The sequence below is a fragment of the Diabrotica undecimpunctata genome, chromosome 8 (genome assembly GCF_040954645.1).
Source record: "Diabrotica undecimpunctata isolate CICGRU chromosome 8, icDiaUnde3, whole genome shotgun sequence".
Taxonomy (NCBI): Eukaryota; Metazoa; Arthropoda; class Insecta; order Coleoptera; family Chrysomelidae; genus Diabrotica; species Diabrotica undecimpunctata.
This window is the reverse complement of record NC_092810.1, coordinates 78,414,765-78,430,687: the sequence shown is the minus strand read 5'-3', so window position 1 is coordinate 78,430,687 and position 15,923 is coordinate 78,414,765. Positions and strand designations below refer to the sequence as shown.

Here is a 15,923-nt window from a genome sequence, read left to right as displayed (position 1 = left end):
TAATCTGTTTCACTCACTTCTAAGAGCCAACTCCATTACCTCATCTACCACTAACTACATTATCCAACTATTACAACTTTGTTTAGATCAAGATTTCTTTGTTTTAACAACAATTACTATAGACCACCTGATGGCTTAGCCATGGGCAGCTGTCTCTCCCCTCTATTAGCTGATGTCTTTATGGATCATTTAGAATCCACACAGATCATGAAAAACCCTGAAATACTACACTGGTTTCGCTATGTTGATGACTGTTTAGTCTTCATTTCAGGTAATTCCAATTCAGCTGAACTTTTACTTTCCAAAATCAACCAAATTCACCCCAATATCAAGTTCACCATGGAACTAGAATCTTCCATGTCAATTAATTTTCTTGATCTAACCATTACCAGATTAAATGACCACTTCGACTTCAGTATCTATAGGAAACCCACACAGACTGACCACGTAATTCCATTTTCATCCAACCATCCCATGTCACATAAATACGCAGCTTTTCATAGTTACATCCATCGCCTAGAAAGCATTCCACTGTCAGATTTAAACTACAAAAAGAACTAAATATACTCAGACAAATAGCAGTCAACAACGGATATGATCACAACATCATCAACAAACTCATCCACAAAAAACGCCTTAAGACCCTGCGGGAGACTGCGTTCCCCAGAGACCTTACCACCAAACCCAACTATGTTTGACTCCCTTTCTATCATGAAAGTCTTTCTGGAGATATTCGAAATCTCATCCAACGTCCGGTTGAAAACACCCATGTTTCTTTCAAAGTACCCAACAATTTGGGACAACATATTTCAAATTCTAAAGATCCTATCAATTATATGAACCGGGGTGGAGTATATAGACTTAAATGTTCAGATTGCAATGCCACCTACATAGGTAGAACATGCAGATCTCTTTCTTCACGCTCTCTAGAGCACATAAAAAGAGAAAATACTTCCACTTTCTCTCAACACCTCAAAGAACACAACCACACCCTCAATATCCCAGAAGACGTTTCACTTATCCACAATATCTCCCAAAAAAATTTCCTCAAATTAGATTTATACGAAGATCTTGAAATTCTTAAAGAAAAACAAAAAAGCCCAAATTGCGTTAATCGTCATGTTTCATTCAATCGAGATTTTCTCCCTCTCCATCGCCAACTATTCTCTTAACCCACATCCCCAATTTATTTCTACAATTAAAATCTATATTCATTATTAGTTCACCTAATACTCATCTTCCTTAGTTCACTCTAAAAACCTTTCTTCCAATACATCTTACTCTCCATCTATCTCACTCTTTTCTTTTCAACCCAAACTTCATGTCTTAATCACTATAACCAATACTTTCCATGCTTCTATTTCGACACTTCCAAATTCAGATCAGATCATCCGTCATCCACCACCCATTCCATATTATTAAATTCTCTTTTTTACTTCTCTACACAATTTCCTCAGGGTTTGGCTTCGGTTCTCTGGGGACCTCAGCATTCCGTAGTCTATCCGTTTATCACAATTTTCTCAAAAACACCTTAATTTTCATTCTCTTTACTCAAATTTAACAGAGCCACCTACAACAATATCATTTTACTATTATAGTCAATATAGACCAATAGTTCATTCAACTTACCAACTTATAACTTAATCTTTTATTTTCCCTATGTACCTAGTGTTGCTTTATAACAGATAGGGCCTTTTCTCAAGTTATAAGTTGAGTACTTTACGACCAATATACTACAAAACCACTTCCAACCATCAAATTTTGTCCATTTCATATACTTCTCAACACACAAAATATAACTACATCACTCAGTTTGTCAACACCCAATCAGATATTTATATTCATGAACTTGCAACTCAAGAAGTTTTACATTTTCCAGGTACCAAATGTTGTTTTTTGACATACAGGGCCTAATATAATTGAGTTGTAAGTCAATTTTTACATGAACTTTATATCACAATAGTTTTATTTCATTCATTGAATAACATTCTCACATATTAAATATATTAATTCCTATACTTTTTCAAGAACCCAACTTTCCACCTGTGTCTAGTTTCCATTTTCCAGGTACCAAATGTTATTAAAACATAAAGGGCCTTATATTAGAATCTTTTCATCAAACCACTTGACACTGTATAGTTGGTTGCCTAACTATAATCACATAATTTTCTCACCACAATTTCATTTCACGTACATAATTTATAACAATAACATTGATGGTTGATACTGTTATAATTTTATTTTATTTCTACTTTCACAATTTTAAACAACGTTGGCTTCTGTCTTAAATAGACATATACAGTTACACTGACTGCTCTGTCATAACTTCCGTCATAACCTGCCAAGATAGTCATTTCAATCAGTTGCTTTAATAAAGTCCTCGTAAACATACCGTCTGAGGACTTGCAACTTAATGTAGAGTCATATGTCGCCATGTTACCAATCCAACGGTAACTTTACCATCTTAATTGTAAATTAGACATAATGTAAACTAAATCATTTAATAATTTTTAAAGGGTTTTTACCCACATATTTAGTGGCTACATCCATGTATTAACTAGTAAGTATTAACCACATTTTACATTAACCTTAGTCAAACTTAAATTATTTCATATTCTTTTTAATTAAGTGGTTAAATACTTTTTTTAGGACACTGATGATGGAATACTTATTCCGAAAACGTTTTGTCAATTTAACATAGCCCAACTGGGTTTTTTTATATACCTTTTATAAAGGATTTTATTCAAAAAAAATTTTAATATATGGTATACAGCCAAATACAGGAACTTAGTTTCCTTGTGGATTTTATTTTCGAAAGTACGACATTGTTTTTTCAATAAGATTTTCATGTTTTACTATAAACACTTCTAATAAAGACTGAAATAAATGTTTAGTGATTTAAAGCAAAACGATATAATATCTGCATAATTTCAAATTTAAAGGTCGTGGCATATTATCATGAACGTTGCGTTTCCAGCACATAGCGTTTAGTTTCCGAAAAATATAATTTAAATAGTTTTAAATATGAACAACGCACACTGTCCGGAACATAGCGTTTCAGACACTTAACGTTTCCGTTCAGTATATTCGAAAACAATATTTTACTGATGCCGACGGCTACGTAACGAGTCGTAACCGGTTGGTAAGGATAATGTGAATTAGATGTCGTTTTCCACTTGTTGTTTATTTAGGTATTTGTTTGATTTTGATGCAGAGTATTTAAAAAATAATAATTTTTGAGGCTATTTTGTCATTTATGCATGTGTTTTTATTGCTTTATGACAATTAATCACGGAAACAATAAGGACTTTTGTACGAAAGTGACACCTCTTCTTTTTAAAAATACTTTTTGTTTGATATGTATGGCTTCGTTAAATGTAGTATTTTGTTTTTAACTGAAGGTGAAATTAAATTTAAAACATATTTAAACTTATCCTATTCATTCTAAAATATCCATAATATTTTTCATCGTCATCAATTAATTCTCTGTATAAAGTTCAGTATTCACATTCCTTCTTCCTTTCTCTTAGCATTGGATGTACTTCAAACCTTCTTTTTAACACAGTTTTTCATTCTTTATCGTTAAGTAGAAGAGCAATTGCACATAATTATTGTCGAGAAAAGCGAGATCATATCTTCACCGAACCAAACTGAAACGTTCTATGTATGAAAATGTGAACGCGCAGCCCAATTGCTGAAGTGGAAACGCTACGTGCCGAAAACTATACGTGCACGATAATATGCCGCGACCTTAAATTTTTAAAAAAGTAAAACCTTCATGTGGGATTCGAACCCTGAGCGCCTGCATGAGAACATCGTGCCTTGAACTCTGATCCATCAGACTTTTATAATTCCTTAGTGACAGTTTAGGTTATTGTTCTGCTGCTAATGAAGGCTTATTTGAACATATTGTAAATATGTTTATTTACAATATTTTTTTTATTTTTGTAGAATTTTTGCTTATTTAAACATTCTTTAAACGTTCTTTTAATTTTGAAGAATTTTTACTTTATTTTCGAAAGTACGACGATACTGTTTTTTCAATAAGATATTTTTGTTTAACTTAATACTAGTAACGACTGACATAAATGTTTAGTGATTCAAAGCAAAACGATCTCGGCATAATTTCAAATTATTAAAAAAAACAAAAAAGAAAACCACATGTGAGTTTTGAACTCTAATCGTCTGCGACGGCTGTATGGCAGTGTCGAATTCTTACCACTAATCCACGAAGAATTCATAATTATTCCGTGATAAGAGTGTATGAAACTCCTCAAATCATAGTAGAAATTATTCTTGGTTAATAATTTAAAACTTTAGATTAAATAATCACTATTAATTAAATTATTTTATTCACATTTTTGCTTTATTGTGGTCAATCAGTTTTTACTTTATGCGAAAGTAAAAAATGGAAACACGTCACACATACAACGTTACACATAATAATTATGACCGAGGCGATTTAGCTCGAAGCTAACGTCTAAAGGTGTGAGACTATCGATAGTGGTAATGTAATGTAATGTAAATTATAGGTTTCTATCGATTATTTCCCACTACGAGTTTCATCTCTTTTTATTTCACAAGGTAACTGTGTTTTCTATCTCTTACGTTAAAAATCCGGGTGGTAAGACACTCATCACTGTATATATATATATATATATATATATATATATATATATATATATATATATATATATATATATAAAAGTAATTTATATTTATATTAAAATATAAAGTAATAAAAGTAATTAATTAAATTTACCTTTATCTGCATAATCCAAATAACAATTCGTACATACTTTCATAAAATACGTAAGCAATGATTGAAATTGCATAAATATTTAATATTTATCTTAAATTAGTACTTTCACATACTTTTAAAAAAAGTAAACTTAAAAAATTAAGAATTTACAATTATTTAACATTATGTTGAAGTAATAAAAAAATATGTAAGGTTAAAAACTAAAAAAATAATATCAATTCGACTGTGTAAACCTTCTTTTACTGATGCTGGGATTGTCAACAAATTAAAGAGGAAACTGAGTTACTTATCTGGATGGTTTATTTGAACATCGGTCGAAAAAGAACAGAAATGCCTTTAATGCCTCTGCATCCAAAACTCTACGTAACAAGAGATGATGAGAAGTACGAAATATATAGTGCATCCATAAATCCATGCATTTATTAATCCATAAATCCACTAGAAGAAATACTAGCGAAGATAGATAAAGGAGTTGTATATTTAAAGATGTGTATTTTTTCCTTAGACTTGGAAAAATCAATAGACATGCTGGTGGACCGAAAGAAACGCAGACTATAACTCTTTAAAGCGATGTCTGGTATGAAATTCTGGTATTGAAAATCCGCCGAAAAAATTATACGAGATTCGTATCGTACGATTTCTTGAATCAATCAGATATATTCTATAAGACGCAGTTTGAAAACGGTAAATGCTTGTTGCGACTTAATTAGATTTTTAAGAGAAAGCATTCAACTCAAGGCAAACTGAATATAAACATTAGAAAATATGTACGGCGTGTTTTTTTTAATCTTCACAGGGTAGAATAAAAATTACTGCTTTGTAAATAAAATTAAATATAAAAAATTAAAAGATTTTGAAGCGTTGCAATCTATAGATTCATCACGTGTTTATTAAAGTTACACGTATAAGTAAAATAATAAATAAATAATAAAATTACTTTATTCGATTTTAAAATTATTATTTAATACATAAAAATACAGAAAACAGTATGAAGCTTCACCCTAGTCTACAGTACCGCCTACTGTACCACTTTTTTTTACAAATATGAATTGATAAACATAAAGTGCTTACCTAAAAGTCCCTTCAATCTGTCAGAGCTGGACAAATGGTCAACGAGATCCTCGGCTAATTTTTCATATTCAATCTCTTCCTTTAATTTTTTTCTCACAGATAAAGGTGTAGAGGACCACACTTCCTTTTCAGTTTGAGAAGCAGCATCTATAGTAGCATTGACTCTTACAACAACTTCGGTTCTTTGTATTAACTGCAAGCCTTGAGGATAATTTTCTTTAAGAGTGGAAGAAATTAAAGGAGAATATTCAGGCGATTGAAGTGTAATAGGTGATGAAGATATTACTGGAGTTGACGATGTAGATGTCATCGATATTTTTACAGGTGGCCATTTTAATGTAGATGTAGGAGAAGGAGAACATTTGACTAAATGAGAACTTCCACTCACTAGTTTGGTTATTGAAGGGGACGTTCTATCGGGATAACTAGGTGGTGTAATAGTAATTGTTTTTAACTTTTTACTACCGCTTATATTCATTCTAGGTAAAGTAGCCGCAGTGCTCCTAATACTAGTACCTAAATTAACAGAACTAATAGAAAGTCTCGAAATAGGAACTGTAGCCTCAGAATAAGATGACACATCAGTGGGGAATGGTGTAGAAAATGCAGAGAGTGATGACGAAATAGCTGTAGGGGATTGTGAAAAAGTTCGGGACGATGTTATAATCGCAGTAGAGGGTGTAATAGTAGAAAATGTTTTAGTAAAACTACAATTTCTTGACAGGCCCTTTGGCGATGAAGAAGGTGGAGATTTGGATAATGGCTTTGGTAAAATTATCTGTGAATCAGTATCACAGAGTTCGGAGGTCGCATGATATAGAGATCTTAGCTTGGCATTAACTGGGAGTACATCAGGTAAAACTAGATTATTTTTTAAATCACATTTATCAATATTCGTTTCATTCATTGAGGATATCCTTGAAATATTACTATTTTTTAGAGGAGTATGAGATAAACAAAATATTTCTTTTATTTTCGGAGCTTCACTTATCGGTTCTGAACGAAGTTCATGTCCACTAGGAGACGTAGTTCTTTTATTACTACCTGCGTCCGATTCTGGCAAAATCTGTTCCTTTTCGTGGCGGGCAGATAAATAAGATACCTTCGACTGGTTTCTGAAAAAATTTAAATGATCTTGGTAAGAATAGGTATATCACAAATAAACAAAATACATTAAAAATAATGAAAGCACATAGTAGGTACAGTAAAGATGACAAATTAATAATATAACATTCAAAGCGGTTAAACTTCTGAAGTAAATAAAATTCTTTTTTTTTTATTTACAAAAAACCCGCTTTAACCTAATATGGTTATTATCGGAACGGTAACAATTAATTACACTTTACTTATTAAATTACAATCTTTTAAAAACAGAAGTAGTTTATCAATATTGTTATTTGAGTTTAAAATGTCTTTAAGATTATTTGGTAGATGGTATTTAATTCTATGGATATTAAACTTTTCGCACTTTTCCACTAGCACATGTTTTACTGTAAGGGGTGAACCTCACTGATCACAAATTGGGTGTCCTTCTTTTTTAAACACATGTTCATGGGAAAACTGGGTATGTTCAAGTCGTAAGCGGGAAATGACCATTTGCTTTCGTCTATAGAAAATGTCACACTGAGAGTGCAGTACGGGTAAGATACGGCAATGCTTTTCTTATGGAGAATAAACGCGCAGGGTTGTCGGTTTTCTCCAGCTGTTGATTGCTCATTGTCTCACAGGACCGGCTTGGATAAAATGCATCTGCCGGCAGTACGAGTAAAATATTTTATATCTATGCTTATGTATACGTATACAGTAGAATAAAAAGGCATTGACGAGTTATTGACAACGAAAACTATGAATTTTGCATATAAAACGTCAACATGAGATATACAATTGAATCATATTCATAAGAGTAACAATTGAACACCTCTTTACAAGAACAACCTACAATAACTGTAGTTTTAATGTTTTACATAAAATAGAAAGAAAATCATTTCTAGGAAAGAATTTGGAAACTTGGAAATGATATTATTTATAGATATTATATATAATATTCAAATTTCCAATTCTTTCATAGAAATTAGATTTTTTCTATTGTATGTAAAATATTAAAAATACAGTTATGTTGTTTCTATAAATAGGTCTTCATTTCTTTTGTAAAACTTCTGCTACAAATTACCATCATTAACATAATCACCTAAATATGGCCATAAACTTGTTTGTCAGAATTAGTATTTGATAAACTCCAAGCTTTCCCTATTTCACCCCCTACCCACCCTTAGGGTGAAAGTGCTTTTGGAAAACGAAACTACACTTCAAAATTTGGTCCGAGTTTCAACAGAGAGCATGGAGTTCCGTAAATTTAAATCCGGTGAATTATTTAACGGTTGCGCTAAACTCGTAGTGTTAAATGTGTTGTGTTTTTTTACAAAATACGGAACAACTTAATGTTAGTGCTGCTGTAAGACGTACTTCGTTGATGACTGGTGTTAGCGAAAGAAGCATTTACAATTTCAAAAAAGAAAAAAAAACAGAGTGGAACGTTGAAATCGCCAAAAAAACGTAAAAAACGAGTGTGTCAATCAAATTCTAGAATATTCACATATGACGAGGGTGTAAGAAGTATTCTACGAAGAATTGTTCATTGTGAATTTTTCATGAAAAATTTTCCGCCATTCTTAAAACATATACATAACTTCATACAAGGTAATGAGAATATACAGCCGTTGTCTCTTTCTACTTTATACAGACTTCTGAAAGATATTGGATTTGTTTATAAGAAACGTGGCCGAAGAAGCATCATGGTGGAGCGAGAGGATATTATTCATTGGCGCCATAATTATTTGAGAACTATACGACGTTTGCGAAAAGACCATTGCAATATCATATATTTGGACGAATCGTGGGTTAATGTTGGCCAATCTATAAATTACGAATGGTGCGATACTACGATACAAAACAGTCGTGATACTTTTCTCAAAGGTTTAAGTACTGGCTTAAAAGCACCTACTAAACGAGGTCCACGATATGTTTTATTGCATGCAGGTTTTTCAGGAGGTTTCCTTCCTGGCACACAGCGTGTTTTTCTGGCAAAGAAAAATGATGGCGACTATCACGATGAAATGGATGCTGCATATTTTGAGTCGTGGTTTAAGGAGACATTAATATCAAATTTACCAAATAATGGTCGCAGGAATGTCATTGTAATGGACAATGCATCGTACCACTCCCGTAAAGAGAGATTCCCTAACAATTCCTGGAATAAAGCTGCAATCAAGGAATGGCTAGTGGAAAAAGACATTTTTTTCGAGGAGTGTTATTTGAAATCCGAGCTATTAGAAGCAGCGCGTGCTTTTAAAGATCAATACGATAAGTATCATCTTGATGAGTATGCTTCACAACATAATGTTTATATTTTAAGGCTTCCTCCATATCACTGCGAATTGAATCCTATAGAAATGGTGTGGAACCAAGTTAAGCGATATGTAGGTACCCATAATACCACTTTTAAAAACGACGAGGTACGCCAGTTGATCGACGACGGTTTCGCACTCATGTTATTGAGAAAACGGAAACTGAGATGTGGACTGCAAACAACCTGCAAGATGACGTAGACCAATTGATAATACACGCGAACACAGGGGAGAGTAGCGAAAGCGAATCCGACATCTCGGATGTAGAGGACGACTTTAGTATAATTAATTGAATATCTGTGAGTAACCTCGATTATTTTACACCGTATAACCAATAAAATGCATTTACCAGTCCAATCAGAGTATGGGCTTTTCGGATATTGGGTTGGGTGCACGGAAATCGAGTTCCCGGAGGTTCCACCCTGTATATTTATAGCTATCAAGAAATGTAATTTAAAATATATTTGTTAGTTTAATAAAGTATAAATATAATATAATGTTAAATAACTTACACTATAAACCTTATACCTGCTCATCTGGTCAAGTGTGGGCAAGGAAAACCATTATCCCATATGGAATAACACAAGGTTTCGCTGAAAACTACCAGGTTGCTACGCCAAGGAACTAGATAAACTTATGTTGTGTGTAAAAAATGCGAGACTGCATTATGTTTTAACAAGAACAAAAACTGCACTTCAGATTTCCACAAAAAAAATTTCATAGTAGGTGTTAAAATTTCGCAGTGATACAAGTGCGCAACTTGTTTTTTTAATAACATCGCCGAGATGTGCAAAGCTTTTTCGATATTCCCGTTACTGATAATTTTTCACATATTTACAAAAGAAAAAGTTTTTCTTGGATATTGGGCTGGGTGCACGGAAATCGAGTTACCGGAGGTTCCACCCGGTATATTTATAGCTATCAAGAAATGTAATTTAAAATACATTTGTTAGTTTAATAAAGCATACAGTTTTATAATAAAATTCTCGCTAAAAACTTAAGGTCTTTTTATTCAAATTCATGCCTCTTATTTGGCTACTTGAAGGCAATTATTTTATCAATATATTATTTTATAATAAATAACAGAGCCCGGCGTAGAGATCTGGGTACGGTTCTGTGACTACCACTTGGACCTGTTTGTATCGCCAATCACAAGGCGTGAAATCCGGCAATTGTGCATTCCTACATTAGCCGTACTGCACTCTCGGTGTGACATTTTCTATAGATACATCGGGTGGTTGCCATGGTCCAATTTTATTTTTTATTTCCTGAAGCTTTGATGGTGTGGATTACCATTTATTGTCCCAGATCTCGAAAATATGTTTCATAAAGTAGCTTTTTAAATCCATACTAACAGATTGGAGAGACATTTGGGTACTGTTATCATTTATGACTTCTTTTGTATTTCGGTCGGCTGCTTCATTACCTGCTATTCCGACGCGTGATGGGACCCAGAGAAACTTGATACTTATATCTTTAGTATGTAATTTATTTAGTTTTTCCTTTATTAGTAAGGCTAATGGATGCTGGGTGTATATTTTCTTGATTAGGTGTAGTGATGACATAGAATCTGTCACGATTAACATTTTGTTTACCTTGTTCGCATGTGCATGTAGTAATACTTGGTAGACTGCATAAAGTTCTCCTGTGAATACAGTTGCAATATATGTAATCGGAATGAGAGTTAATTAGATCTCGGAAGTGTGCCTATGTGTGTGCGTGTTTGCGTGTGTTCGTGTGTGCGTGCGTGCTTGCGTGTGTTCGTGTGTGCGTGCGTACGTGTGTGTGTAGTTTCATTTTATGACTAGAGACATAATCCATTAGCCTATTATGTTTTGAATTATTAATTAATTTTTTTTAAACAATTGTTATAGAGAGAACCCTAACAACAATAAAATCTAATCTTCTATTGACTTACATAGAAGTAGGTACCTACGTGAAATTTTTTTTTATTATCATTATATTTTTTTTATTATATTTTTTTTTATTTTATTTTTTTTATTTTATTTTTTTTTTATTTTATTTTTTTTATTCTTTTTTAATATTTTTATTTTTTATTTTTTATTTTTTTTTTATTACTTTTTTTTACTGGAAGGAAAAGGAAAATATAACGCTTTGCTGATTTATTATATACGCATAGGGGTCTATCAAGGCAATTTGCACAACATATTGCAGTCCTTTGTTTTAACTGGGTTAAAACAAAGGACTTATATAACTAACTTTTTATGTTTGAAATATATACTCTGGTTTCATAATATTATTTTCATAATATGAAATTCAATTTCATTTCATGTATGTGGCGAAAAATGAGAAATCAGCACCGTTACTCCCTGCTGCAGTCTATATTGCAAGGTAAAGTCAAAGGTAAGCAAGGACCCGGTAGAAGGAGAATATCATGGCTGCGGAATTTAAGAACATGGTTTAAGAAAACCTCAACGGAGCTGTTTCGAGCCGCAGCGAGCAAGGTCATGATTGCCAATATGATTTCCAACATCCGAAACGGATAGGAACCAGAAGAAGAAGAAGATGTGGCGAAAATTATTTCATATATATACAAGTTATTGGTTTTTATTAAATCTGCTAAATTAAAAGGTCTTTTAATACGATTTTTTTTCATTATTGATATACTCGTATATTTTTATTATAAATTGGTTTATACCACGTGTATTTAAGGCTCAATTGAGCCTTCTTCGCCACATTCGCAAAATGGAGTTTCGGCTAAATTAATTCTAAATTTATGTAACGGAGACAGAGCATGATTAAATCTTATTCTACATACTATTCTAATCATCTATTAAAATTTGAGATTTTGAACCACGTTGAGGACTGTATTTTTGTTTTATATCTTTATAATATAATCCTTTGTAGGACAAATTGTACATTGTTTGCCATGAATTTATAATTTTTTTCATTAGATGAGAATTTAGACCTTCAATTTCACATTTATATTCTGATTCTTTAGATGGTTCATTATATTTAGCAATTTTATCTACTATTTCATTATTTAATATTCCACAAAGAGCTTTTATCCAACAAAACATTATATTAGATCCTCTTAACTTTATTGTACCCACCAGGTTTATAATTTCAGAGAACACATAATTAAATCCAATATTGTTATATTTAGAAATATTTTTAATTTTTTGTATTGAAGTTTTACTATCAGAGAATATAACGAAATTAGATTTTGTTCTTGGCAAATTACTTATATACCTATTTAAGTGCTTCTAATATTGCTATTAATTCAGCGGTATATATCGAGGTTTTAATTTTTAGATCTACTACTGTACTAAATTTTCGATCTGGATCGTAAAAGGCAGATGTAACCTTTAAATCTGATTTAGATGCATCCGAAAAAATATATGAATAATTAGGGAACATAGACTTTATGTCATGGAACATGCTATTCCGGATATATTGTGGGAATTCTGAGTAGTCTCTAAGATATCCTACTTTTATGCTGTCCAAGTGTTCTAATTCTATTTTAAAACATGGTAATTCTCTTGAAGTCGAAATGTCCTTACTAAGTTGTATGCTTACGTATTTGTACGATTCAACAATAGGAATTGTAGGCTTTTTTGCCAATATTCCTTGACTAGATCGTAAATACTGAGCTCAAAGCATTTTTGGACTACCGGACTTTTCTTTGCATACATTTTTAATACAAACTTCTTCGTTAAGTAATCTCTTCTGAAATTTAGTGGAGGTTTGTTGCATTCTACATTTAAATTTGAAATGGGTGTACTCTTAAATGCACCTATACTTATACTTTATTTACTAGCCTATCTAATTTCTGCAGATGAATCTTTGCTGATTGACTATAAAAAATTGACCCATAATCTATTATTGAACGAATATAAGCTTTATAAAAGGTAAGCGTAACATTTGGATCAGCTCCCCAACTTGTATGACACACTGATCTTATTGCATCTAATCTTTTTTCTGTTTTTGTTATTAAGTAGTCTATGTGTTCTTTCCACAATAACCTTCTATCTATTACCATACCCAAATAATTAATGGATGATTGAACCTCAAAATTAACGTTATTGAATACTATAGATTGTGGTAATCTATGTTTTTTGGAGAATATACATGCTTGGGTTTTCTTTGTAGAGAGGCTGAGTCCTATTGTTGTAAAAACAACCTGTATAATATTGTAATCGTATAGTTATTTTCTCAAATTGTGCTCTCAGGTCGTCAGCTATCGTGTTAACGTGTGTGCGACTGATGCCCTACATAAGGGACCCGTCCTCCCCTCGTTATATAACTTAAGACAGACAGTGCCAATTTGCCTCTCGGCAAGTGAAGGCCGGGTGTGTGTGATCCCGAAAAGTACGTAAGCCGCGTATGCGCTATCGTGAGCCGGTGTTTTCAGTGTTTTGTGTTAAAACGTATATAGTTGGTCTCTCTCAATTTTATCATTTCATGTATATCTGTTACTGCCTCCCCGCACTCACGTAAAGCTAACATTTGTATAACTCTTTATGTAACTATCAGAATTGCGATAATTGTCAATGTTTGAACCAGCCCTTAAGTCTATTGTGTAAATAAATCGAAGGAAAATACCTCTTAATTGTTTTATTGCTTCAGTGGTCCTTAATAAATATTTTGAAGCAATTAGGTGTTCAAATACGCCTCTCTTAAATGTGGATAGTTTGGCAACAAAGTTTACCCTTTCCATCATTTGTGGTCCTTCGAGCCGGATATATTGTTTATCACAATTCCCGCTCTGATTTATCTTCATAAATCAAATTAATTTTCTCTTATTTTAATTCTCTTCCCATAAAAATTAAAAAATAAACTCATTAGTAAGTGCTCTTCACAAAATAAAACGTATAAGATAAACAATCTCACGGCACATGGAACATTACGTCACCACACAAGTGTTAATATCGCTTATCTCAACATTCTTAGATTTATCGCTCTTCGACTCTTCGACGTGCATCTCAAGTGAAAATGCTGACAAGAAACATGTGATGTGCTATGGATTTTTTACGATTCATTTCTATTTGGTGAGTTCGTTCCAAGATATATTTTTATAATCACGCGTACAGGGACATTCAAAAGTTCGAACGCATGTTATTAGTATACAGGACGAGTTTATATTTCGTAGGATTCGTACAGATATTATTTTCTGAGACTCTTGTTTATTATACGGGGTGGACTAAGCTGTGTTTTAGACTCTAAAATTTTTTATTTCTCGTGTATCTCTCATAGATAAATATCTCGCAAAGCTTTCGATACATCTCTAACCGCAATGGATCAATTGAAGAAACAACGCAAACCGTTGAAATCAAAAATCTCTCGTATCTCTAATTGGTTAAGGGATAACTCTGCTCAAGAAACGGATCCCTTGCAGTTCCAACTCCGTAATACTGAACTGAACAATTGTTACGCCAAATATGATGACCTCATGGATCAGATTGAGGAACTGGACGAAGCAAACACTGAAGAACGCGATAGGGAAGAAATTGAAGAAAAATACTTCTCAACTCTAGCAGGTTTTCAACATAGAATGGAGATGCTCCAACCTCTTTCACACCAGTCCAGTTCCACTTCTCCACGTTTAGCTAGTGCTAAAGTGACTCTTCCCGAAATTAAAATTCAAACTTTCTCAGGATGCTTCTCAGAATGGAGTGCATTCTATCAGCTCTTCGAGACGTTAATTATTAATAACCCGGAACTCAACAACGTCCAGCGTTTTGTTTATCTCAAATCTTTTCTACGCAACGAACCTCTCCAGTTGGTAGAAAACATCCAAGTTTTAGAAGAAAACTTCCAAATCGCGTTAGACACTCTTCGAAATCGCTACGAAAACAAATTGCGCGTAATTAGTTTGCATATACAGCGTCTTTTGAAAGTTCCATCCTTAGACAAAACTAATGCAAAGACCTTACGTGAATTTTTGGTCACCGCAAAACAGACCTTTTCGACATTCTCCTTCGGTTTAGATTGTATACCTATGTCTTCACTTCCGACATACAAAAAATGTACAGGCAGGTACAAATTCATCCTGATCACACATTCCTCCAGAATATCCTCTGGCGGGATTCTCCAGAACAGGATATCGAATGTCTTGAGCTTCAAACCGTAACTTATGGAACAAAAAGCGAAAGCTTTCAAAGTACTCGTTGTTTGATGGAATTAGCTAAAACTCATCAAAACAACTCCCCATTGGCCTCCGATGCTCTCTTAACAGGCTGCTATGTAGATGACATTCTATATGGGGCCAATGACACGCAAACTCTTCTTAAGGCTCATAATGAGATAACTGACCTACTCAAAAAGGCATGCATTTCTCTTCATAAATGGTGCTCTAATTCAAAAATGTTTTTAGAAAATGTTTCTACTCTCTCTACAAACTCTGCCTATGTTATTTCACCAGAGAATACTTCTAATAAGGTTTTAGGTCTCTGTTGGAATCCCAGTACTGATACATTTTCAATTTCTGTACCTCAATTATCAATAAAAGATAATTACACAAAAAGGGAAGTACTCTCTATTATCGCTCAAATTTTTGATCCACAAGGGCTCATTAATCCCGTAACTGTTCTTGCTAAAATTATTATGCAAAAAATTTGGATTTCTAAAATTAGTTGGAATGACTCCGTGGATTCAAATATTTTAAATGAATGGTTGAAGTTTATAACTGATCTCGCTACTCTCAAAGACATAAGCATACCCAG

At 33.0% G+C, this 15,923-nt stretch overlaps 1 protein-coding gene across 2 annotated transcripts in view; it reads right to left on the bottom strand.

The window, feature by feature from the left end:
- Positions 1-15,923, bottom strand: part of Shrm (shroom) — a 1,116,164-nt gene that overhangs the window by 345,389 nt on the left and 754,852 nt on the right. For both annotated transcript variants that reach the window (XM_072540517.1, XM_072540518.1), the window contains exon 10: positions 5,834-6,948. In XM_072540517.1, coding sequence (XP_072396618.1) covers positions 5,834-6,948 — 1,115 coding nt within the window. The remainder of the gene's footprint in view (positions 1-5,833; positions 6,949-15,923) is intronic.